The sequence below is a fragment of the Rhodnius prolixus genome, unplaced genomic scaffold (assembly GCF_049639745.1).
Source record: "Rhodnius prolixus isolate KJV_2025 unplaced genomic scaffold, Rpr scaffold_7, whole genome shotgun sequence".
Lineage (NCBI taxonomy): Eukaryota > Metazoa > Arthropoda > Insecta > Hemiptera > Reduviidae > Rhodnius > Rhodnius prolixus.
The window spans coordinates 15,137,811-15,163,901 of NW_027411582.1; the positions used below are offsets into that span (position 1 = coordinate 15,137,811).

A 26,091-nucleotide genomic window follows, 5' to 3' on the forward strand; every position below is an offset into this window, starting at 1 on the left:
TCATCTCGCAGTATTCAATAACATTCTATTGATAATTTCATTCTTACGAGTAAATTAAATCGTATATTTTTATTCTCACAGCAAAATAACCGTCAATTTTTCATAAAGGGCTAATCCTTTAACTACCAAATTAGGTGTAGTGGAGGGGCAAAAACTTATTTGACTATTTGTGAAAAGTTAGTAGAAACACACGGTTATCGAACTGGTGGGTCCCACGAACAAACCCAGTCATAACAATATAGAAAAGTCATCTTACATTCTTACAGTACTGCTAATAAAAGAAGATTAGTTACAAAAATCTTAAATTAGTAACAACCGATACTAGAAGTAAGAGATTTTAATCCCAACTTTAAAATAAGTTGCGTTTTACCTTCATCTGGTTTGCTTTGGTCACACCGAGTTGGTTTCACATCAGACACAACCTCTTTTTGCTTCGGTGAACTTTTTGGCGTAGGTACCGTCATTTCATGAGCTGGAGAAGGATCTTCACCAGATGGCGTACAGCCACCTTCGATTAAACCAAACGGAAGCAGTTTGGTAAAATCATCCTTTAATTTGAAGATATAAGTATCTTCAATATATAGTTGTAAAGGTGCCAGGTTCAGTGATACATCTTGCAACTCTTTAAAAAAAAAAAGAACATGTAGAAATATTAATTAGAGCACAATAATGCGAAGTAAACCAAAAATGCATAGAAAAATCAAATCATAATAAACAAAGCATGCTTTTTATCAGCAAGTATTGCTAAAAATTAAGTTGCATTACCTGGTTTTACGTTGCAATTAAGAGTCAAAGTTGCATCCAAAGCAGGATCATTATTTCTAGCCGTCTCCACCAATGTATATGGATCTTCACCAGTAAAACAACTCCTATCAAGTTCTCCTTGTCTCAGCACAACAACACTAAAATCGTAATTACCTTGCTGAAACTCCTGATTATCTACTTGAAGGTCCCAGATGGTAGTTCTTAAAGTGATTTCCTTCGCACCAGTTTTCTATTGAACAACAGGAATTAAAAGTTATTTTAAGCAGAAAATTGTAGTAAACCTTCATTAATAACCATGTTTTAAAACGAACCAAATCTTTTATTGGAGAAAAAGTAATTCCAACATTATCTAAAGTCAATGCAGCTACTTCTTGCCAATGGAATGTTCCCGGAGGATCAGTACATAGCATTATAGTGATTCCTTTGAGGAAACACGTAAAACTAAATTTGTATAAAGCTGAAAAGAAAATTCATAGATATAACAAAGTCATCAATATTTTAGCAATATTGTATTTTTTCTATTACAAACTTTTAATTACCTGGCTCATTGTATAATAAATCCAAGTCTTGGCAAGAAATTACCTCATCATTCTTTTGCGATACATCATATGCATTAGAAATAACAGCTTGCTCTTTAGGTTGTGTTAACACAAGGTCTTCTAAGTAGAAAAACATTTTTCGTTTAGAATACAATTTAAAGAAAACTTGGTTAAAGAAAAACTGCAGGCAGGATACTTACTAGTTGAATTCAATAGAAGTCTTGATCGGACATCACTTGCTGATATTAGAGAATGATTTGCATGGGATAAAATTAGATGAGTAGTATAACCTATTTTTACGACAGTTGCTGATAAATCCTGACTATGAGGAAGATTAACAATTCTAGATCCATTTGAAGGAACAAGTGAAATAGCAGTCGACCAACCTAGTAATAAAAAATAACTCTTGACTGATATATTTATAAAAGGGGTATCAAACCAAAGTCACAGTGCTTTTTTCATATTTAGTATAAAATATATACGCATATACATTTTTAACAAAAACTTCCTAATTTTTTAAATTAAACCGCTGGACAAAATTCGTATTTAATAATAATATAAGTAATTCCAAATTAGAAGTATATCAATAACTTTAGATAATAAACATGATAATCTAGATTTAAAAAATATATAAAAAATAATAATAAATTTATTGATACTAACTATTACTATAATCAGCTCTTGCAACTACAACGGAAGGTAATGGCGTACCAGGAGGCGCAGGAGGTACCTTATAATGTCCACAAGAGTATCCTGGCAACATAAATCTCCATTCCCAGTCCTCAAATTCATCTATGGCTGCCCCACCTGCAGCAAGCAGTAATTGTAAGAATTTTCTTTTATCTTTCAAAAAAAATTAGGATCACTTAAGAGAAAATTAAATTCTATCTTGCTGACCATGTTCTGAAAGAGCTCTGGCAAGTATAATTAGATGGGCAGTTCTGTTATGGATTGTCACTAGTGCAGACGGTTTATCATCCACAGTAATGTATGTAGTACCATCACAAATTTGGAAAACCACAGAAAGACAAGCGTTTATTGTGGACCCTTCACGCAAAGGTAATAGTAAAGTAGTTTCATCTCGTTCAGCTTCTGTATCCGATGAAGTAATTCCTGCTATTATATCAGGTGGTACTACTATAGGTGAACTCACTAGGCCATCATGTTCAAAAATCAAATATATTCGACGATTTGATATTGGGCCGTGTCCTAATTCATGCCATTCGCCTAAAGGCTCTCCTCTAGAACATTATTGAGGTTACAAATTCTAAATTGTAGAAACGTTTATTTATTTTTTTAATAGGTCAAAAAATATAAATTACTAAATAAAAACTTACCTTATTTCTCCTTTGGTTTGTTTTGGAAGTGATACCGCGTATGAAAATATTTCACTTGGTATTCTCAATTTCTGTGAATCTTTACGCACAGAAAAAGGTGCCACACTCAAATCATAAGAACTTAAATTTGCCACAACATATGATGCTGACACATGAAGAAGTCTTACTCCGCTCATCATTTTGGAATGTAAGGTAGAAAAAATGATCTGAAACAAACATTTATACTTAAATAAGAATAGTTTTTCTTAAAGTAGAACTTCCAAAATATAAGATTTTTTGCTTTATTTAATGTTCAGTAAAAATGTTCTGATTAAGATAAAACATCCACATAAAGAGAATAAAAATAAATAAATAATGAAATAAAATAAAAAGTATAAAGGATGGAATAACCTTAGTAGTTTCATCATATTAGCAATCTCTCAACAAGAACCTCTGCGTTCCTTAATAGATTAAGCCTGAATAGATTTCAATTTGCTACCTTATATTTTAATTGTACAATTCACTAAGAGGCGAACAAATTAAATAAGAACGAAGATATTTTGAAAAAAAAAATTAATTTCGGAAGGTTTTTGTTTTAATTTAATTTAAGTACGTCCAAATATTGTACTTACCGAATTTGGTGCTTGTACTCTCACTTGAATATGAGATGTTAAAGGAATCAGTCCAGTTACATGTGGCTTATAAAATGCTTGGGAATCTGACAGTTGGAGCCCGTTTGACTTATGATAACCATCGTTTAATTCTATTAAAAGATGAAATATACCCTGAAAATAAATAGGTGTTAAATAAAATAATAAAATCTATATTAAAAACAAAAAATATATAGTAAAACAAAAAGTACGAAACTACCTCAATCGGTGGAGGAGCTAGAATGCTGAAGTGAGGTAGAGCGCACAGAAATTTATCAGTCGATTGGAGAGCTATACTCAATCCCAATGTATTGATGACTAAAGCCCATGGATGCAATTCAACAAGAAGGGAATTTGCAACTCTCAATTTGTCACCACAAAATCTAACCTAGAAAATATTTAGTATTAAATATTAATAATGTTAATCTGTAATCTTTCCAAGATCTTATTTCGAAAAATATTAAAAATCTGTGTGTTTCATGAAAGAATAAAGGAATACCTTTACATGAGTAATTGTGTCTGGCTGGTTAGCTAGTCGCCAAGTAATTCCTTCCCATTGTGGTCCTAAAAATGGCCAAATGTGGCCAGCTGTTAGTTCAGCTCTTTCTATTAATGTGTCCACATCCGGAATTGGAGGCGGTGGTGGTGTACAACCATCCATTGCCGAATAACTCAGAGGTACATGAGGCAAAGATGATGGTAAATTCCCACTAAAGGGTGATTAAAATAAATAATAAATTAATAACACCTACAGGGTTTTCATTACTTGAAAAGAGTAGGTACTTCTTTTAACTACATATAAAGTGCGTGAAGGAAAAATAAATAAATCAATAATACAAAATAAACTAACTCAATATGAAAAGTGAGCGAATGATGATGTGCAGTTGTACCAGGAGTGTATAAATTCGACAATGCTCCTCGACCTGGCACTTTTAAAGAATTTTCTCTTTGGAATTCCTCAGTCTTGATGAGAACATTTGCATCACAAGGTAATAATGATTTTATCAAGTACATTGGACTTACAACAACCTGAAAAAAAAGTATTCATATATAAAAGATTTAACTAATAATCTTGCAATGCTCCGAAATAAATCAAAGAAAACAAATTTTTCTTTTATTGACCATTATTCTTCCATCGTCTGACTTGTCTTTAAAAATCTGACACCATACGCTCAGGAAATCCTTTTTATCTTGAAGTGGAACTGTAAAAACAGAATGAAATATTAAAAATAAAAATAAAAAACTCGCAACATTTTCACTTACTGCAATCGTCCTAATTCTAGGTGAATTCAAACTGATAAAAACTCAAGAAATTAAATATAACATTTAAAAATAAAAAATTCATTGAACAAGTGGTAGGTAAAAAGAATCATCACATCTGTAGAATTAAAATAACTTTAAAAAACTTTATATAACAAATAATTTACTTTTCACGAGCCAACTGTTGGAAGTAGCGTACAGTGGTACTAAGCCTGACCAATGCCCCTCTAATGCCAATCTTAAATTGTACTTTGCATCCGGGGAGAGAACTATACTCGGTGCTCGGCCGCCAGCATTCACAGTGATGTATCTCTGACGTTCTGCTATGGTAGTTGCTACTAATCGTACATCAACTCCACGATCTAGATTGTTGTACACGATTAATTCGCCACTAATCAAAACCTGCAATACAGGCAAGTATATTATTAACTCGTACAAATTGTTGAGTTATTAACAAAAAAAAAAAAAAAATGGAACTGCACACCTACCTGGGTCATAATATGAGACAATTTTTTTATAACAATTATAATAACCATTTTACGACCATTTTCATCAGCTAATTCTAACTTTACATTACCTGCATTACAGATGGATACGGGTCCACTCCAATGCTTATTACTAAAACATAATATTGAGCTTACTTTCTTTGGAGGGGCGAGGGGCCAAAACTGTAGGATATAAATAAATCATATTAGCAAACTTACTCCGTTAGATTAACTGAAAATCTTAAATTCATTTTATGTATAGACGAACGCCATGAATAGAAATGACACTGCAAACAATGGATTGTAATGTCTTCATTTGTATGCGCCTGTCCAATCCTAAAGTCAGAAAAATTAATTAATTACAAAATTACAATATTTTTGGTTAAATAATTTTTTTTTTTTTTTTTTTTTAATCTTTTATTGCAATTTACCACTGCAACAGTTGTTGCAACAAGCAAATATGGTGAAAGAGAAAAGAAATAACGGGAAATCATGAGTGGAGAAGGCATCCAGTGGTGCCACTCCAGTAACGTGCTCAGCTACACTGCTCTCATGATGAGAGAATATCACGAGGCCATCTTCTCTTCAATCTCCTTAGAGGATTACCTGGTAATGTGGAGGAAGATAGGTGTTCTATGAGAGGGTTAGGATGAGCTGCTGTAGAGGAATGAAATTTGAAGAAACGAGTGTTAGCAAGATCTGTAATGAAAGGAATTTTGAGGTCATTATGGATAGTGAGGTTAGATACATAGAACGGAGCGTTAAGAAGTTTTCGAAGTATTTTTGACTGTAATGCCTAGAGGCGTAGTGAGTTGGAACGCTTAATCGATCCCCATACTTCGATGCCGTATGACCAAATGTTACGCAGTAACATTAGATATAAGAGTCTTTTGTTATCTAGGTTAAGTTTCGATCGTTTGTCAAGTAGTCTGGCGAGAAGTTTTGTAGCGCTGGTTAGTTTCTTGTTTTTTCAGTCTAGTATGGGGATTCCATGTATACCGTTTGTCTAGGTGCAGTCCAAGGTAGCGTACTTTGTCCACATTTGGTATAGGAGTTTGGTCCAAGATGACAGGAGGTAGGATTTTCCGTCTGAGAGTAAATACTATAACCTTAGACTTCGTAACGTTGGTTTTGACTCTCCATTTGAAAAGCCAGTCCTGTAGGTGGTTGATGTGTGTTTGTAGAGTTCGTGTAGCGATAAGAGGATCGGAATGTGGAGATAAGATAGCAGTATCGTCAGCAAAGGTGGAGAGGATAGTATTAGGATGTTGAGGTATGTCTGCTGTATACAAGGAGTAAAGAATAGGACCTCGGACACTGCCCTGAGGAACACCAGCTCGAGCTAGACGGATATCAGAGTCTGCTGCTCCACAGTTGACTCTGAAATATCGATCTTTTAAGTAAGATTTGAGGATGAAGTAGTAAGTATGAGGAAGAATCTCCCTCAGCTTAAACAGTAGTCCCTCGTGCCACACCCTGTCGCACGCCTGAGCGACGTCAAGGAAAACACTCGGGCAATACTGCTTTCGCTCGAGGGAGGTAGCAATAGTGACTACAACGCGAAGCACCTGGTGAGAAGTTGAGTGATGTCTCCGAAATCCGAATTGATGATCCGGAATCATATTTTGTTCTGACACCAAAGGATAAAGTCTTTTAAGAAGTAGCTTTTCGAGGATTTTGGAAAGAAGTGGTAGTAAGCAGATTGGTCGGTAGGAAGTAATACTAGTGATGGGTTTCGTCGGTTTTGGTACCATTTTGATGATTGAGAATTAAACAATTTAAAAAATAAATATAATATATGTAAAACTTTAGAAGAAAAACAAAAAATATATTAGAAGGCCAAAGAGAAAGAATATCTTTAAGTTGCAAAAATGTTTTCAACTTCTTTGTTTAAAAAGCAGGAACTTGTATACTTCATAATAGTTTCCTATAAATATTTTTCTTCAGTCCTCTACCACATACTTATTATTTATTAATATTAAACACGCTAATATATTTTAATGTGTATTTAATTAGGTGTTTTATTTCGGGGTTGTCGATATATTAAAATTTATTAAAGTATTATAATTTTAGTGCATTATAGCATGTACTGGAACATTGTTCAAATTATTGCAAGCCCCAAAAGTTAATGTAGTATGTTGAATGTAAAAAAGGAAAGTGATAACTAAATAGTTAAAATATAATAATAATAATAACAATAATAATAACAGGGGAGGGATTAGCTATGTGGTTAGCGTACTCGATTCCCACGCGGAGGTCCCGGGTTCGAATCCAGCTGCTAACCCTTAGATTTTCTCTTCCTAGGAGCTTCTTACAGCTCACTGTCCGGTGATGGACAGTGTTGTCTGTAACGAGAGAACACTGTCCGGAGGCCGGCAGTGCACTGAAAAAAGCTCCGAGCGCTAATAACCTGAGCTGTTGATGCGCTAAAAAAAAAAAAAAGCTCCTCGACATGTTAACTGGTCTAACAACAGAATGTTTACTATACACGTCTTTTTTTTAGTCAAGAGACACTACTTTTCAAAATTTCGTTATTCAAGAATTTCTAGGTACAAAATTAGAGAAATCAAAAAGAATAATCCCAATTCAACAATTTTAAATTACCTTACTGGGAAACAAGTATCATTGCATATCACATAAGGAAGTAATACTGAATTGGTAACTGCGGCGGTAATTGTATGTCCAATTGGCGGAGCTAGATATAGAATTACAGGACCTGAAAAAATTGTAATCCTTCGTTCTAAGACTTTGGTTGACTCTTCACATTCAGCATAATCCAAAGAGAAACTGAAACGGAACTGAAAAGGTTGAATGCAGCACTGTTCTTGCAAAGAACGACAGTTGAGTATATCAAGTCTAGGTCGGCATCCTAATTCAGCTTCCATTCTTTCTAAATAAACAAATAAATAATACATCAAGAAGGTTTAAAAAGTAAAAAGTTTGTTTTGATTTTCTGAAAACTATTTGACCTACTTACCATCTATCCAAGTTTTCAATTTCAAGCTGGTCTTTTCAAAATATGCCGTAGCAAATGGATATTCATCAATGAAGGCAACATCAGTTGCACAAAACCTTCTCAATGATGGAGGCAATTTAATAGAACCAGTTGGACCGGCCCATAAAGCAATCTGAGAGCAATCGATATCCAAATCGAACGTAATACGAGGAATTAGCCTGGGATTGAACACTGAGTCTACTCTCAATGAAGCTGCCAAAGCCTGGAAGGTAATTACTTTTCATTTAAAAACATTTCTTAATTTTTGTTTACATACAGTTTTATTTTTTCTCAACATTTATGATGAGGGAAACCTAAATAGCACTTGTACGAGCAACATAAAACCTTAATCCCTCTAGAATCTTCTACGTCGATGTCTAAAATGGTTTAATTATATTCACTGATAAGAGATATTTATATTTGCAATACGGCAATTAAATTTTCGTCGAAAATTTTGAATCGAACACTTCTGCCACGAACACGGCTGTTGTCTAATGGTTACGACTATTAGGAATAGGTTGTCCCTTATTCAAGAATAAAAATAAATTCATTTAAGGGAGTTAAGATATTTTTAACAGTCAGTACTTTACTTACCTGCACATTGAGAGGAGGATTCAAAGATTTCATAACAACTCTCCACGTACTGGCCACTTGAAACTTTTTAGGCAGTAATACTTCTGTAACTACAGTCTCACTTAAACAGAAATCAGTCCAAGTTTTCCAGCCTGCTGTATCTAGATACTGTAAGACCATCATAATTCCTTCTGGCCTGGGGCTCTAGTTAAATAACAAAAATAAAGAAAAGTTGTTTTTTATTATTATTTTATTTATTATTTTTATATGAAAAAAAATAAATTTATAAATTACTCTAAAAGGCACTGGTAGAACAGTTAAACTTGTTATACATCTAGGTTGTGGATACGCCCAGGCCATCTGTATAGAGCTGGGAAATACAACCTGGTAAGCTGAGGGAAGTTCAGGTTGATTATCACTACTAAGAAATTGAAAAGCTCCAGCTTGCAAATCATCTTTATAAAGCTGTTCTTCGTCTTCATATTTAGCATTTTCATTGTTTGTAGATGTTAAATCACTTTCTATGGAATAAAACCAAAAATTTGTAATCTATAAAATAATCTATAAGACTATAACTTAATTTTTTACACACAGTACACTAAGATTCATAAAAATTATTATTATTATTATTATTATTATTATTATTATTATTATTATTTTAAAAATAGTACTTTCTTCGGGCTTATAGGAACTTCATCAAAACTCATATCTTTTGGAGTTATTTTCGAAAAACATCGCAACTAAAAAATTCATGAAATCAGGACGCACTTGGTAAGTGGATTTCGGTCACATTTAGTTTCAGAAGAGATTGTAGTATGAAAGCTTTATTAAAAACTAGAGCTAGTTGGTTGTGTTTTAGAACTATTTTTGTTTTTGCTACAAAAAGGCCTTAAGTTTAAAAATAACAATTTCATGTTTTAGAAGCGAATATTATTTTAAGTTTGCAATTTCTCAAATTATTTAAAGAATATCGCTATTAAATAAGTTAGAGAATGCAAAAATATCATGGTTATCTTAACAACTAACTAACTTATATTATAAATAAATAATACATTACCTGATTTATTATCATTCATCGTTTTACTATTATTCAATAACGGTAGGAATTCTTCAAAAACTAGTTTAAAAGATTCTAAACAGTAATTTGAAATTTCCAAAGCCAGTACGTCTGAAGATAAATGACAAGTAATAATAGGAGTATTCTTAGCCCATGATTCCCACATTAACGAAGAATTTATTGTAAACGTCCATGGATTCATTATCAGATGATTACTAATTCCTGTTAACGTAATAGTTACCGATTTAATTTGAAAATTTGATTTAATATGTGTGGAACTTGTAAAATTAATTTGCCCTGAAACTTCTCCTACACTAAACAATGCATTTCTAGAATCTGAAAAAAAAGATGATACAAGGAAATTATGTTTTGTATTTACTGAATGAACAACAAATTACACTAATTAATTAACGTAATTTACTTATATCTGGGATCTGAAAATCAATCATAATTTGTTTAGTCCCAATATTCAGAGTAGAAACATGACTGGAACGACTACCGATCTTTGCATCGGTAGTCTTAGACCTGTAAAAAAAATTATCTTAATTAAGAAATCAGAAGAAAATTCACTATTAGAACTAAGTACTTTTTAATTACTAGAGGATATATTATAAATGTCTAAAAATCATTAATAGTCTTTCATAATGAAAAAATTGGAAACAAACTAAATATTAATTTTTTTTAGCGTTTATCACAATCTAGCGACATTCATTGCTTTAGTTAAGCTGAAGACATGGAAAATTATGCTGATAATTTTTTTTTGAATAGAAACAACTAGAAAAATAGAAGTATAAATAATAAAAAAATAAAAATAGAAATGTTATAATTCAACCATTCAAATATTTAATAACTACTACTTTTAGGGAATTAATTTCTCCTCCAATGAAATCGCATCTTTTGGGCTAGATTAGGTTTACATTCATTTAGTCAAATTAATTTTGTGAATAAAGTGTTTTTTTTTTATTCATATCAATTTTAATTTAGACTTTTTATATTTTTTAATTTTATGGATTATATTTTTGTTCTGCATAACGATCCATTGCCATTAAAACGAATCTGATTTTTCCTTTCCCTTAAGGGAGATAATTTTAACTTTTTTTGTATTAATTTTCATTAATTTGAAATGAATTAACAATCCAAGGAATGGACTAATTTTTTTAACAATTGTTCAAAACAAATACATTTATTTCTTTACCTTCTATCATCATCCATTTTCTCGTTCGTACTTTGAATGCCAAGACAATTAAAAACCATATCTTGCACATTTTTTAAGAAAGTTATATTTAGTAGATTCAATATGATTTTAATTGGACGTCCTACTTCAATGTCAACCTTAACAAGAGTATAAAATAATATTCAGTTATACATTTAAAGTTAATGTGCTCTGTCTTATATATATATATAAAAAATAGGTGTACTAACTGTTGGTAATTTTGTACCGATAGTTGTAGATTTTACATTGATCAATGCTGGTGGTATTCCTTTATAAGGATCGCGATCTCCTTCCCTTGTTTCAATCAAAGTATCAGAAAAATCTTCTGGTTCCACTCGACCATTTGTAAATAAATTATCATTTCCATGTTTTACTAAGAGATCATAAAGTGAAGCCTAAAAATGAAGGTAAATTAGATTAGGACAATGTTCTTCCAGACATTCTACTGACACTACTGAGTGAGATGTACGAGCTCCTAGGAAGAGATAGGCTGGCACCGGGATTATCACCAATCGAATTTAATGATATTAATTTCTTTGTTCTGTGAAAGTAAACCGGCATAATTCAAAAGCGGTAACTACAAAAAGGTTACTTTCTTGTGCTAGAACATCGGAAAGTCATTCTGTAAAATACAACGTTTCCAATCCCAGAATCTGGGTTAGTTCTAGAAAGAGTCACGTCAACCTCATAACAATTGGAATCTTCCCAGGTATCTAAATATTCTTAGAATAATATGGCATCTTAAGAATGATTACTTTGTGGGAGGGAATTATTTCAGGAAATGTATATAAAATCTTTCCAAGCGTCCACCTGCATCTCTTTTCTTTCAACTATCTGAATTAATTAATAATTATTCATCAATTATTACTTTACTATCAATTCATGAAGAGGGTCCGTTATGTTCCCTTACATCTTAATGTGCTTCTATATGAGTACGTCTTCTAAAATAGACGATAGTTATTAAAAAATGTTTTCAAATGATGCAGACCTTAAGGCGCCACGGTAGCCGAGCGGTTAGAGGTGAGACCTGGAAAGCTAATATGTATTGTGGTACTAGGTTCCAAGACCGATTCCCGGTCTTAGGCCTTGGATTTTATTTAATGGTTAATAAAAGAAATTTACAGTAAAGTATGTTTGCTAGTCGCCTCCGTCCACGACACCTAATTGGTAGTTGGACGTTAAGCCCCGCCTGAAAAAATAGGCGATTACTTTACTTTACTATCAATTCATGAAATCTAACCTTATAAACGCTGGTGTCTCCTTGTTTTTCCATAGATGCGAATGGCTGTACAACACAAATGTAGAACAATGGTTTTGTTTTTCCTTGATTAAGTGAATAAAGTTTAACAGTAATACTTTTAGCTATAACTAACAGATCAGTTGGTACAGTTTGAATTCTATGGCGTGATCTGAAATGTTTGTTTATTATAAGTTTATGTTAATAATTTAACAGAAACTAAGAAAGTTATAGAGATTACCCTTTAGCATTGATTGCCGTCGAAGATGAACCACTATTTAACGATATACTTGTTGTCTTCTTAGGGAATATAATTTGTTTTGGAACTAAAAGGAAATGAATAAATAGATTTGAATAATTGTTTAATAATTTACAAATTTTACAGGAGACCAGTTTTATAGTAATACCTCTTTGCAATGGTATAGTAAGTGTTCCTTCGACAGACTCAATTCCACTGTCAACTATTGGTTCAACAGGAATTTCATTTGTTTCAGGAATTATTAGCAATAATTCATTCCACAAATAGCGGAATAGTATCAACTGTTGTAAATTCAAAGAAATGTCAACATCAGTAGTTAAATAGCCCTGAAAAAATGTTTTATAAAATTTATTATGGAATTAATAAAACATTTTTATTAATCTTTACGAATAGAGGCCGGAAACGTTAGAGTTTCAGAATTACAGTTAAATGTTCTTTAATCGATACGCTTAAAAACTTAAGAGGATATCAATAAATAGCAAAAGAAAAATGATTAGTGAATTCAAGTTAAGCTCGAAACGGAATATATTTGCAGTAAATGCTTTTGGGAATAGCTGTCAGAGTAATCAGTGTACTTAAAACTGTTGGGAGGCATTTGTAGAATGTGATGTTGAGTATAGTTGTCATCTAGGATAGGAAAAATACTGAAGACAAAAGGATCTGTGGGAAACAAAAGAGATTTCGTAATCATTAAGATAAAACAAGAAGTAGATGTACATTTTCCGGATGGAAGTCACATTCAGGTTCAAAGAAAAGCTTATGTGAGCATAAAGAGGGGTGAAAGAGCTTGATGCAAATTAATGCTGAGAGATTGGAGAAGAAGGATGATTTAGATGTAAAGGTCCGCCTGACTGGAAAGAAAGAGCGAATAGTAAATACTATAGAAAACAGATGGGCGTCACGGTAGCCGAGCAGTTAGAGGCGAGACCTGCGAAGCTAATATGTATTGAGGTACTGGGTTCGATTCCCGGCATTAGGCCTTGGATTTTATTTAATGGTTAATAAAAAGAAATTTACAGTAAAGTATGTTTGCTAGTCGCCTCCGTCCACGACACCTAATTGGTAATTAGACGTTAAGCCCCGCCTGAAAAAATAGGCGAGTACTTTACTACTACTACTTTATAGAAAACAGATATTATTTTTAAAAAATTATCTGTAAATTATTTATAAAATAATTATATGCTTGGGATTCAATTCATTCATTCCTATGTAAGCTTTTGAAGAAGAAAAAAAACTACCTCAAAATTAAGACCACAAACTACGAATCCTGCAGTAACAATGGGTGGAGCCAAACTCAAAGACACTTTAACCGTTGATAAAAGGGGTGTCAAACACGCCCCTTTGTGGTGCGAAGGAGCATGGCCAGAATTCCAATAGACTGCGGGATTTACTAGACCTTCACTTTCTCCGCCGGTTACATGAGGTGCAAGTTCTTCCCATTTTCCTTGGGGTAAACAAAAATGAAGAAGATATAATATTAAATATGTTTTTAAAGTTTTTAATAATAAAAGTATAAAACAACTTACCAGTACTAATCTGAAATGAGAATTCCAACTGATACTGCCTATCTTCAAGATGAGAACCAGGTAACGATGTAACCCTTGCTCTTTGAGCAGAATTATAAAGATCCGTTCGTAGAATTCTTCTATTTACTGGATTGGTGTTATCATGTCCCATAGTAATTTGTTCCAGCTACAAAATAATAACTAAAATGAAAATTTAATAAGTATAAACATTATTGATTTATATTATCAAAAAACTACTAACATATAAAACGATGCAATCATGATTTAAATTCTCATCCCGTTCCAATAATGCAGGTACAAATCCTCTAATCTGTTGAATATCCAGATAAAGCAATGGAAGATCAGCAGTAGTTAGTTGATTTAATGGAGCTTCTTGTGCTGGTGAAGTAAGCAATGTACTACTTGGTTCATTCCGCCAGATCAGTGGTTCTAAGACCGCTATAAATTTGCCTAATACTGATGGTGGTAAAACAAAATCAAGTGGTTCTAACTTTAGATCAATTTCTACAACGTAAGTACCAGCAGCTGCAGTTTTATTTCGGGTATTCTCCTACAGAGAAAAGAAAAGAAAAAACCAAAATCAAATGATGTAAAGAAATATTTTGTAATTTACGCATTAAACAAAAATAAATAAACCATACCTTGCCAGTTCTAAAACTGGTAGTGGAAATTTTTGCATGATAATTTACAGCTAAAGCTCTAGTAAGAGTGAGCGCCATGAATTCTGAATCATTGCCTGTAGAGTCATGGCCCATCATAATAATACCACCAAATGAACCATATTTCCATGGAAGTTCTGCTGAGTGTCTTTAAAAGAAATATTACATGATACGAGTAAGTTAATGAATTTAATAAATAATTCAAGGAGCTAGACATAATCGGAATAAAGTTAACGTAATCAGAAACTGTACTAAAATCTGGTTTAATGTTTAAATATATTGTGTAGCTTTCTCTTTAAAAGCTTAAGTAATTACGGTACAAATAATTAAATTACCTAATATAATGTCTTATATTTGCAGTTCCTAATTTTACCTTCACCTTCTGATAAACTTTATCATTAATATCCATATCCGTAGATAATATAATATCTTCAATCTCTAATGTTAGCTTTAAAGTTTCCAATTCATTTTTAAAAGGAGTTGTATACAAACTTGCGGAAAATTTCGCTAGTGTCCATTGTAGCCAAAATGAAATTTTAAGAGTATCATTTGATGATTCTATAAAATAACAATTAAAGCATTAGTCAACCAGTAAGATTCCTAATTAAGAAAATTATTCTTTAATAAAGAATAACAAACCTATAGTTTGTGAAGTTGGTTGCGATTGAGAAGCACTATACGATTCATCGCTACTTTCAAATTTGAAATCTAATTGATGTTGTTCAACTTTCTTTTGAACCGAAGTTGATGACATTACATTTAAAACATGAACAGCGGCCGTCAAAAATTCTGCCAAAGAACCAATCTGAAAGATTCAACACATCAAGAATCAATTTCAATATCGAGTAATAAACAATCTTAAATTATAACCAACATTTTTTGTGGACTGGAATTCTGAAAAAATCGAATTTAGACTTTTAAGCCTATTTGAAATAGATGTATTTTTAAGAATTAACTGCTGAGTTGCTTTTCATTTCATTTAACAATAAGTTTATTTAAAATTATGCCAAAATTTGTATTCCGTATGAAATCTTTCAGGATATTGAAAGGGTAGATGAACATTCCTTTAAATCAATGTTACCTTAAATATAATTTCTTTATTTTGTTGGATTTTAGTATGTTAAACCGTTAAAAAATTGCCCAAAATTTTTATTAGTTGCAATCAACAATTATTATTTATTTTAATCAACAAAATGATTTAGACAAGGCTAGCTATCCAGGAGCATTTCTTTAATGAATAGTCCACTTCTTTCTCCGAAAGAAAACGGAAAGTTAAAATTTTGAAAATAATATAACAGAAAAATTAAAAATCAAACGCTTTCATGATTTTTGCCTAAGTGTTAGCCCGTATGGATCGAAGTAAATGTGAAACTGACGCGTTAAATCGCGAATAAGATTACTGAATGTAAATTTTCTTTTCCATACCTGTTCCCTACAAAGTGCTAAAGAGATGTTTGAAGTATCTGTATGTACTGTGATTGCTATAGATAATGATGGTATTATTTTAGATGTAACAGCAACAGTACAGTTTACTGAAAATGGATCTAAAAACATTTCCTTGTTCATACCATGGCGGAGACTGTAACCATTTATACCATTAATGTCAACAGACCATGGAAAAGATACAGCGCCTAATTAAAAAAAACAAACAAACAAACATACATTTAAGATTTTCTCAAATAATTGCTGAAAATATATAAATATATTTAACGTTAATTTTACTTACTTCTACGCCATACCATTGGTACGGGAAGTTCGTCAGTATCTATACTGAATTTCCCATGTGATGATGCTATTGATATTGAAGGTACCTTTATAAATAAAACTGAACCAACCGTTCCAGTACTTGTGAAACTTAAACTTAAATCAGTAATATCACCGCATACAACTATCGCTAACCATTTCATTAACCATTCAGTTTTAGTTTCCTTAAAAAGGAATAAATGTTTTATATACTTAGGCAATAATAGTTCTAATTAAAACTTTCCAATAAGACAAAATGTACAAAACAACTTACTAAATCCTTAAAAGGTATAGCAGCTGCTTCTGGGGCACTGATAGGATCATTTTCAATACATTTCTCTATTGTTTCAGTAGGTTTTTTACTAAGACTGCTTAAACTGCTTGAAGATATTTTTCTACTTACAGCTGAACTAAAAATTAATTCATTTTCATAGTTATTTAACATAAACTTTTCTTATTAAATAAAAAAAAAGTAAAAAAATGTATAGAACTTACCCTGTGGAATCCCAGCGATGAATTGTACGAGATACGTTCGGCCCCGGTCTGTAGGTCAACCAATCAAACAGTGATTGTTCTAAATTTACATGGAATTGACGAAGCTTTACATATACTAAAAATGGTGTTACACTTTCTTTTGTTAATGGCCTTTGCAAAACAACTGTAAAATATTTATTTATTTTTAAACGGTAGGATAAAAAAAGTAAAATTAAGTTACCTTCATAATTTGATAGAAATGGGGTAAATTATTACCTTCAAACACATTCATAGAACCTGTAGAACCAGCAGTGAATATTAAAACTTTTGGTTTCGACTTTTCACCCATAAAATAAGTATTACCATTAATATTCCCTATCCGAATTTTTAAGCTTTCATTGACTTTGCTTTGTACAAACATTAGGCGTACACCACTGATTGTAACTTTTAAAAATGGTACACCTAAAATAACAATAATTTGTTACAAAATACTACAAGAAAAAAGGAGGTTAAGTTAGTAAAAATGAATCATTTAAAAAAGGTATAGAGAAGGGACAGTACCAATGGGGTTGTGTTTACGAAAAAGGTTATTAACTCAAATAAATTGTCACGAAAAAACAAAGTTACCTAAAGTATTCATTGAATCTTGAACTAAAGTTGAATTACTAAGAGGATTTTCAGTTTGAGGTTTTGAACTTAAAGAGGTAAGAATATTTATGCCAAGTAACAGTTTTGAAAATGTGCTGTTAAAGTTAAGTTCTCCTAAAAAACAGAATAAATAATATAATTTCACAATTAATTGAAAATAAAAACAAAATAAATATTTATTAAAATAAATGGTACCTATTTGTGATACACAGTGCATAGACACCATATCCGGCTCTGTATGAAATAGGCAGTTGTAAGAAAATGAAAGAGAAATCTTATGTAGATCGATCAAATCTATCATTTCCGTTTCTCCAACTAGAACTGCTGCACTTAATTTCAGAGCCTGAAGTAATGAAAAAAAATCATATTATTTGTTATTTTAAGAAACATAACAGGATTATTACAATTAATGTTTTTTGAAAAATATCAGATGAATTTTGTACGCTAGTTTAGGCAATTAGACTTACAGCAGCGGACAGTTTAGTCATAGAATCCAACACCAATTCTCGATTTTCGGATGATCTCAAGGTCAACCCAAGCATTTTTTCAGGTGATAAAGGTTTAGTATATGTTCCATCAAGACATTTCAACCTTAATAACAGATAAGGCTGTTGTTTTGTGCTAAGAATTTTTATTACCTCTGCTTGCAAAGTTTTCTGTAAAAATAAATAAATAAAATAAAAAAATAAATAAATAATAGTAAAAATTAATGATAAACCTTTCATTATTTTATTTAAGTATTCCATAGAAGTGAGAGGCAGTTAACTAAAAACTGTAGAATTATAGATTTGAATGCAATGTAATTTTAAATTTACAGAAATATTGCTAAAAAGAAAATGGTTGGTGCTTATTTTGAAAATATGGAGATCAACGATGCCAATGGAAAAACATAAAATTGAACTGTGATTGGGTTCCAGTACTTACGAGTTCGAGTTAAGGGTGGGTCTCATTAAAAGTAAAACCGAATGAGGATACTGGCAGGCAGAGGGACTCCAGTAGGGACTGAGAACTGGAGTAGGCAGCGAGGCATCAAAATATGAAATTTTAATGTTATCACATCAGAAAAAAAATTACTTAAAGAAATTTTTAAATGAATTCATTAGCACGAAATGATAAAGCACAACTGCGCATGTGTGGAAAATTGGAACTACCATAGCTTTAGAGTTTTTATTACATGAAAGTTGGCTTTAATATAGACTCAAAAAAAAAGACTTTTATTACTTGAGTTTTCCTAGGACCTCTCCAATCAATCAAAATCAATATTCATGAATAGAATTTCAAAACAAAACCTATACCTTTTTATCCATATAAATGGTATGTTACTACTAAACAAAGAAAGAGATTCAAGACGGTGGTAACAAAAATTCAACAAATATTAGATAATAGGTAACACTGTACGATTCGGAGAAATATCAAATTAAACGAAAAAGCTTTTCACGATAAAAACTCAAAAACGAAAATATCTACAGTATAAATAATTTGCAAGGGGTAAGAATTATTAAAAATAATCATTTGATGCAATGAAAACAGCAAGAAGTTAAAAACAAAAAACTAGAAACATTTGAAAACAAATGTTTAAACAACATACCTTTGATTTTTTTGAAGACATACCCAATGGAGAAGATGCAGAAAAAATTCGAACATTAGCTTCACTGATAGTAAATTGCGTAACATGTTGAGGAATATAAGTCTCTGTAAAATATTTTCCCTCATTGCCACTGTTACTTGAATCTTCTTTTAAAATACCTGTAAAATGAAATTTACTTCCTGAAAGATTAAAATCCTGAAATTTATCATATAAATTGAATTTTGTGAATTGTACTTACTGGTATAAGATGAGTACTGTGGGTAATCATATGATTCAGTAGATTTAGTTATTACTTCTATTCGATGAAGTAGTCCAGTAGTGACATTTATATCTAAAGGACCAACTATGTACCTTAGTAGAACTTTTTCCCTTGGTTCACTTCAAAATATAAGTTAACTTTAAATTAATCTTTTAAAAAAAGAAAATTATTAAGAAATGCTAACCAAGTTATATCCGTTTTGAGGTATCCGGAGCCCAAAACAAAAAATGTTTAACGAAGTGGTTTAAATGAGTGAATTAGTGAAGGGAGTGCTCTGCGTAATGAAAAATGAAAAAAATGACAAAAAGTTCTAATTTAATATCAGATATTTGATTTCTGAATACATTTTTTCGATGGGTTTTTACTGGATACCCAAACGGAGTTCCCTTAAAATAGTAGAGTGTAGTAGACAGAATACTTTCTGAGAGCGATTTGATCGCTGAGAATGCTCAAGGCGCCAATTACCACATATGCTGCATATGCCCTAATTAAAGAAAAATAATTTTTTTAAAAAAAGTGACTAACCTTAAAAAATTGTCTGCCCAACTATCTGCAGGAATTTCAATAGTTGACAAAAAATCAACAGCTATTGCTGGCGAACGTTCAAGCAGAACATTTTCTGGAATTAAAAAAAAAATTTTTAAAAATTCCAGGTAAAAAAAAAAAATTATAGAAAATGTACAACAAATTACATTTATTTAATTCTTAGAATTAATTATTGGAATGTTTTAACGAAATATATCGTACGGGCAAAATACCTGAATGTTTTAAAAATTCTATTTTGTTCCCAATTCATAAAAGAGGGCCAACTGATGAGGTGTCAAATTATAGAGGGATTTCTTTTTCTAATACTGTAGGCAAATTGTTTACTGGTCTCATTTTGGACAGAATCACATTATGGGTTAATGAACAAAGTCTTTTGGGAGAATTTCAGGCGGGTTTCCGTAAATCCTACTCAACGGTTGACAACCTTTATAACCTGATGAGCATTATTAAAATCAATTTAAGTGTGAAAAAGCAGAAGGTCTTTGCTTTTTTCATTGACTTGGCTGCTGCATTTGATCGTGTTGACCGATATGCTCTGTATTTCAAGTTGTTTAACTTAGGACTGTCCACAAGGATGATAAGGGTCTTAAAAAATATGCATGAGAGTAGCTCGGCTCAGGTATGGTGCCAGAATAACTTATCAGAACCTTTTGAGACATTGATGGGTCTGAAACAAGGATGTTTGTTGAGTCCATTATTGTTTTCCTTGTTTATTAACGACATTTATGACAACCTTGAGGGTGGAATTAAAATTCAGGGCAGCACAATTAAAGTTTTGGGATATGCAGATGACTTGGTGTTACTGGCCTCGAGTAGGTATTCTCTTCAGAAAATGATAAACTGCCTTTCTGATTACTGCGATTTGTGGAACTTGGTTGTTAATTTAAAAAAATCCAAAATTTTAGTTTTCAGAAATGGGGGAAGGATAGCTAGAAGAGAAAAGTGGCACTATAAAAATGAAGCAATCGAGGTTCTTAATACCTACAAATACTTGGGTGTCACGCTGTCATCGAAACTGTCTTTAGAACAGCATTTTAAAGAAAAAGTGGAGTGCGCGAAATTTGCTTTGAATACTTTTAACAAATTAATAACGCATAAAAAAAAACCTTTTGGGTCTAAGTTGAGTGTATTCAAGGCAATTTCGCGTGCAATCCTGTGTTATAGCGCGCAGGTGTATATGACAGTGTAGAGATTCTTCTAAAAATTTTTGTAAAGAAGTGTTTCGGATTACCTAGACATACTCCAGATTTTAACATTTATTTGGAAACAAATCTGAGTTTAATATTTCTGCATACTTTCAAATTGCATTTGAATTACATAAAAAAGTGTCTCAAATTACCACATTCCAGGTATCCTTATATGCTAACTAGAGAAATTATAAAAAAGAAAATATTTTGGTACAAAGAGTGCCAGGTATTGTGTACAAAATGTAATGTTGTAATAGAAGATCTACTGAATGGCGATGTATCCACCTCAGATATTATAGGAAAATTAAGAGCAATTACAGCTGAAGAGTTTAAGGTAAAAGCATTAAACAGCAGCAGATATACCTTATTCAAGCAGCTACAGCCAGGCAATAAATTTGTTTACGGCAATCTGCCGGCTAACCATATTGGTTGGCTAATAAAAGTGCGGGGTGAGCTGCTGTATTTGAATAAGTAAATGTTTAATCAGCCGGTAGCATTATGCTCTTTATGTAACAAAAATGAGGTTGAAGATGTCTTTCATTTTGTAGCTTCCTGCCCAATTTTATCTGAATTTAGAATAAAATTTTTAAATAAGACAACATTAGACCATGCCGAATTTATTTCATTTTTGGATGGAAAAGATTGGGCTGGTCTAATAAATTATTGTATTCATGCGTGGAAGTACAGGTTCTTTTTAGTATCAGAATTTAATTATTAAGATGATTATTTTGATTATATTTTATTGGATTAGTTTATTTTACTTTCTTTTGGTTATTCATTAGGTTTTTTATTTCTATTTCTTTGTCATATCTCAGTACAATTATTTTATTTTATTTTTGTTTTTTGTTTTTTAATACAACAACCCCTCAGACGGTCAATGACCATGAGTATGTCTTGTTGAATTAAGTATATACTTAATAAATTTTTAATATTGAAAAACCAGTGTAATAAAAATGTAAATAAAGACTTATATTATTATTATTATTATTTAATTCTTAGTTTCCTAATATTTTATTGCTAGTAACAGTAACTTTGTTTAAATTTTAAGCTAATTATAAAATTCATCATTTCAAAGCATTCAAATTCAAATAATTAGCTTCAAATTAGTTTAAGGGTTCTCATTTAAAATGCTTTTTTGATTTAAAAATGTTATTTAAAACATTAAGGTAAACATTTAGTAAATGGAAAAATTTTAGAGGCCTATAAATTATTACTCGCAACAATTCCAGCTATGTAATTTCAATTTCTAAGAAAAAAAAATCGAAGAAAATAGTTTAAAAATTACCTGTTAAAGCCGACATGTGCGATGACCAGTTTCTTTGGGGTAATCCTTTGTCAGGGTTATCAAACAAAGTACCATTAATAAAACTTGGTCTCAATTGTCCACATGTAAGATAGTTTTCCTTAAAAAAAGATATTAAATTATAAGATAACCAAGAGAATTAAAAATAATAATATAATATATACTTTAAATCAGGAGTAGCCAACCCAAATAATCTTGAGGGCCAATTTGGAAATTCCTTATAAGCCTGCGGGCCGCTTAAAAAATATGTACACATATAAAACTTTTTAAAGAAAAAATTCAAAACCGAATTAATAATTACAATTGTTTTATTATTCATACATAAAAACATAGATTATATAATAATGACAATTATGAGCTGGTCGAAAAATATTTAATTAATTTATTTAGTGAGATATTTATTTCTCAACACTTTCATCCAGCTCTTGCAAGTCGATCTCAATGCGCGTATTTACACTATGTAATTGATATTGCAGCTTTTCATTTATTAAGTTCGAGCGTAATTTATGTTTAGAAAATTTAATTTACTATTAGGACTGGAGTACAGCAAATCGAAATATAAAGGAAATGTAAAATTCTTAAATTTTATCACCTTATATCTCCTTTATAAATGCAGCTAGAAAGCTGCAATTGTGCACAATTGTAGAGATTAAGGATTACCACATTTGCCTATATGTTTTTAGAGATTGTACCAATAGGAAAGTAGGTACAGCAATTCGATACATGAACGCCGAACTTTATCAACTTATATCTCCTTTATAAAAATTTCTAGGAAATGGGTCGCAGGTTTGCCACCCCTGATTTAAATTGTTGGTTTTTAACTTTACTTACAGAACTTACAATATCATATTGTGGTAATGGTTGTACAGTAGCCATTGAGATACCAAGCTGAATATTCATCCAGTCATTAGTATTACTGGACATTTCCATAAAACAACCCTCTAATTTTATTTTCATAAAACTCTCCCAAGAACGACCATCTTCTACAAGCTGTAGAAAATAAAAATGTAATATTTATTTTGAATTACTTATAAGATACATTTTGTTGTGTAAATTATATACTTTTAGATCCAAAGTGAAATTCTTAATGTAGCTTCCTAAATGCATAGTTTTCAATTCTTCTTCAACATCAAACAGTGTACCATCTGCGGCTGTAGGGAGAATGTATGGTACAAAACCCCACATCCATGAAGTCCAAGATTCATATTTTTCATCATTTTCACCTGCATTTTTTTTTTTAGAACTTAAGATTAACAAACTGAGCCACACGTAAAAAGGAAGGAGTATTTCATTATGACCAGAGAAAAAGCAGAACAGTTGAGATCGTTTCGGAGAAGATTCACGAAACTAGTACAATGAAGATGACATATTTTTGGAGAACCGTCGAAACAACAGTGGACATGAACCTATTTTTTATTCTTGGGACATCACCATCGGTTTCAAACCAAAAGCAAAATATCATAAATTTGAGGTTGAAAATTAAATTACAGATAGTTTTCTTAAGACTGAATGGTTTTAATTTCTTATTGACGTTAAAACGATTGAAATATCACCTGATTGACTATCTGAAGATGTTTCATAACTGAGTAATGAACCACTAATGGAAGATTTTGGTTGGTTCATTGCCATTTTTGTTAACAAAGCTAACCGCAGCAACATAGGAACCTAAAATGCAATTAAAACACAATATATGAAGCACAATTGTATTCGTTGGACTGGTTACAAATTAATTTAATTCATTCTGATATATTCACAAAAAATAATAATAATTCTATAATGTCTAAGTACAGTACCTGCGGTTCACTAATACTGAGAGTAACATTATCACAATAAATAGCAACTCTAGTTGAAATTGCACTCATTGTACTTATATTTTGAAAAGATCTACTTAATCTCACCACCAAAGAACATTTATAGAGCAATGGCTCCTGTAAAAACAAATGATTTTTAAATTAAATCTATGACTGTTTTACTAATAATGAATAATGAACAGATACAAACCAGGTAAGATTCTATCCTGCCAGAAGCGTTTCTCTTATCTAAGCATATAGTTACATCCGTCAACGAAATTATATTCCTTAAAATTAAATGAGCAGCCGTTATTTCTAGAAAAAATAAATAATTGAATACAATAAGTGACAAAAATAAAAAAAAAAACAACTACTGGACGGGATTAGCTAATTACCAAACGATATGTTATCAATAGAATGGAAGCAGTTACGTTGTTGGCACATTTTTTAAACTAAATTATACTTTATGGTTATCCACAAATCACAAAAAATCACAGAAGTACTTGCGGCCTTGTTTAATGGAATATATCAAATAAGAATTGAACAAACAAGGAAATGAATCTATGGACGATTTAAAAAAAAAACTTACAAGAATACTGTCTTACTTGAGCATAAAGGAATGTTCTAGAAACTGAAAAGTGCTCAAAAATATTTAAGAAAAAATAATTGCGAATAAATACGACGAGAACATCATATGATAGTTTTTCTAATGGAATAGCAACGATAAGAAATAAACTACCTAGGAATCCTTTTACTATCCACTTCATTTCTGAAATTAATCCCTTAATTTTTTTCGTGCTAAATTCTTCCATTTAGTGATTCAAGCAATTCAGTTTGAATGGCTTTGAAATACATTTCCAACTTCCCTCTTTTCAGTCTTAATAACAGTAAACAATTATTTTTTATGTCATATTACCTGAAAATTCTGGTATCCAATTTGAGTTAACAGTATTTAAACTAAGCGTCTTAATATTCATAGATAAAACTATATCCTCTTCTACGTATTTCAATATTAAGTTATTACAAGTAACGGATAAATTGCATATTATTTTATTTACAAGGGAAGACATGTAAGAAGGAGGAGTCACGTTTTCTTCACCCGTAGTCTGAGATCTTTAACAGATTCAAAAATATAAATTATTAACACTACTTATCATCTAATAAATAAATAGATGTAATCAATGAAGATAAATTAGTGAAAGTAATGCACCTCTTCTTTTTCTCTTTCCTTACATTTTCTTTCCCAGGTGGCTTTAGTTTCATAATACATTCTAAAATTAATGTAAAATAATATTATAACAGTGAAAACTTCTGTAATAACGGAGGAATGATGAATGAATGGAAATTTATAATTAAATGGCTACTTTAAAATCCATTCCTACAACTAATAAAATAATCTTTAGACTTTGTAGTGTTTCTTTAGATGCACCCCGTGCAGTTAATTGAGAGTCTTTTTTGAAAACCATTACTAAGTTTTAGTTGGAATTTTAGTTCACTTTTTTGAGAAACTGTGTAATAGTGAGATACATATATGTAAAACCGAAGGCGAAGGAAGCCCTTTTACAGAACTAAGTCTGAGCAACCATCAAGTGACGGTAAAGAGGCTTCTTGGAAACTTATGTCAAACCATTGATAAAAACAGTCTCGAAAGCCAACATCTCAAAATTGTAAAAAAAAAGTAAACAGGAAATGTAGCAAAACTCATTTTTAATTTACAATTCTACTGTAACTTCTTTTTCAAATGTATCTGTCAAGTGCTTGTCTACGAAAAGGTGTGGCATATGACTGTATTTATTTACCGGCAATTCTGAGAAAGAAGGAACTTGTTTGGATAGCAATTTCAAAAGCATTTTCCTCATTTTCGAAAGGTAAAATAAAGCTATTTGAGAAAAAAATCAATGTTATGCGTTTTCTAAAGACCACGAATTCATTTCATAGGACTTTCTGTGAATTCAACTTAAGTTCCAACAAGTTGTTAAAATGCCCAGCATTATCAAGCTACGGTTAATCACTAACTTT

At 31.4% G+C, this 26,091-nt stretch overlaps 1 protein-coding gene across 2 annotated transcripts in view; it reads right to left on the bottom strand.

The window, feature by feature from the left end:
- The window catches only part of Vps13B (vacuolar protein sorting 13B), a 31,744-nt gene that overhangs the window by 4,750 nt on the left and 903 nt on the right, over positions 1–26,091 (bottom strand). The window contains exons 3-54 of one of the 2 annotated variants that reach the window (XM_074114182.1): positions 25,283–25,343; positions 24,989–25,185; positions 24,284–24,387; positions 24,076–24,210; positions 23,836–23,947; positions 23,345–23,505; positions 23,123–23,272; positions 22,265–22,382; positions 19,772–19,865; positions 19,226–19,365; positions 18,988–19,145; positions 17,867–18,055; positions 17,595–17,742; positions 17,379–17,513; positions 17,028–17,213; positions 16,773–16,935; positions 16,552–16,687; positions 16,261–16,462; positions 15,960–16,165; positions 15,174–15,339; positions 14,870–15,092; positions 14,517–14,682; positions 14,117–14,425; positions 13,876–14,041; positions 13,588–13,793; positions 12,498–12,675; positions 12,332–12,416; positions 12,094–12,262; positions 11,063–11,248; positions 10,836–10,972; positions 10,062–10,165; positions 9,641–9,976; positions 8,878–9,104; positions 8,605–8,787; positions 7,993–8,233; positions 7,620–7,905; positions 5,235–5,351; positions 5,019–5,148; positions 4,698–4,932; positions 4,393–4,472; positions 4,121–4,299; positions 3,770–3,980; positions 3,491–3,658; positions 3,253–3,405; positions 2,642–2,847; positions 2,202–2,545; positions 1,968–2,111; positions 1,505–1,690; positions 1,305–1,424; positions 1,077–1,222; positions 766–994; positions 371–622 (exon numbers count right to left, since the gene is read on the bottom strand). In XM_074114182.1, coding sequence (XP_073970283.1) covers positions 371–622; positions 766–994; positions 1,077–1,222; positions 1,305–1,424; positions 1,505–1,690; positions 1,968–2,111; positions 2,202–2,545; positions 2,642–2,847; positions 3,253–3,405; positions 3,491–3,658; positions 3,770–3,980; positions 4,121–4,299; positions 4,393–4,472; positions 4,698–4,932; positions 5,019–5,148; positions 5,235–5,351; positions 7,620–7,905; positions 7,993–8,233; positions 8,605–8,787; positions 8,878–9,104; positions 9,641–9,976; positions 10,062–10,165; positions 10,836–10,972; positions 11,063–11,248; positions 12,094–12,262; positions 12,332–12,416; positions 12,498–12,675; positions 13,588–13,793; positions 13,876–14,041; positions 14,117–14,425; positions 14,517–14,682; positions 14,870–15,092; positions 15,174–15,339; positions 15,960–16,165; positions 16,261–16,462; positions 16,552–16,687; positions 16,773–16,935; positions 17,028–17,213; positions 17,379–17,513; positions 17,595–17,742; positions 17,867–18,055; positions 18,988–19,145; positions 19,226–19,365; positions 19,772–19,865; positions 22,265–22,382; positions 23,123–23,272; positions 23,345–23,505; positions 23,836–23,947; positions 24,076–24,210; positions 24,284–24,387; positions 24,989–25,185; positions 25,283–25,343 — 9,063 coding nt within the window. Of the gene's footprint in view, positions 1–370; positions 623–765; positions 995–1,076; positions 1,223–1,304; positions 1,425–1,504; positions 1,691–1,967; positions 2,112–2,201; positions 2,546–2,641; positions 2,848–3,252; positions 3,406–3,490; positions 3,659–3,769; positions 3,981–4,120; positions 4,300–4,392; positions 4,473–4,697; positions 4,933–5,018; positions 5,149–5,234; positions 5,352–7,619; positions 7,906–7,992; positions 8,234–8,604; positions 8,788–8,877; positions 9,105–9,640; positions 9,977–10,061; positions 10,166–10,835; positions 10,973–11,062; positions 11,249–12,093; positions 12,263–12,331; positions 12,417–12,497; positions 12,676–13,587; positions 13,794–13,875; positions 14,042–14,116; positions 14,426–14,516; positions 14,683–14,869; positions 15,093–15,173; positions 15,340–15,959; positions 16,166–16,260; positions 16,463–16,551; positions 16,688–16,772; positions 16,936–17,027; positions 17,214–17,378; positions 17,514–17,594; positions 17,743–17,866; positions 18,056–18,987; positions 19,146–19,225; positions 19,366–19,771; positions 19,866–22,264; positions 22,383–23,113; positions 23,273–23,344; positions 23,506–23,835; positions 23,948–24,075; positions 24,211–24,283; positions 24,388–24,988; positions 25,186–25,282; positions 25,344–26,091 lie in introns of both variants that reach the window. The other variant, XM_074114181.1, reaches the window with a different exon arrangement.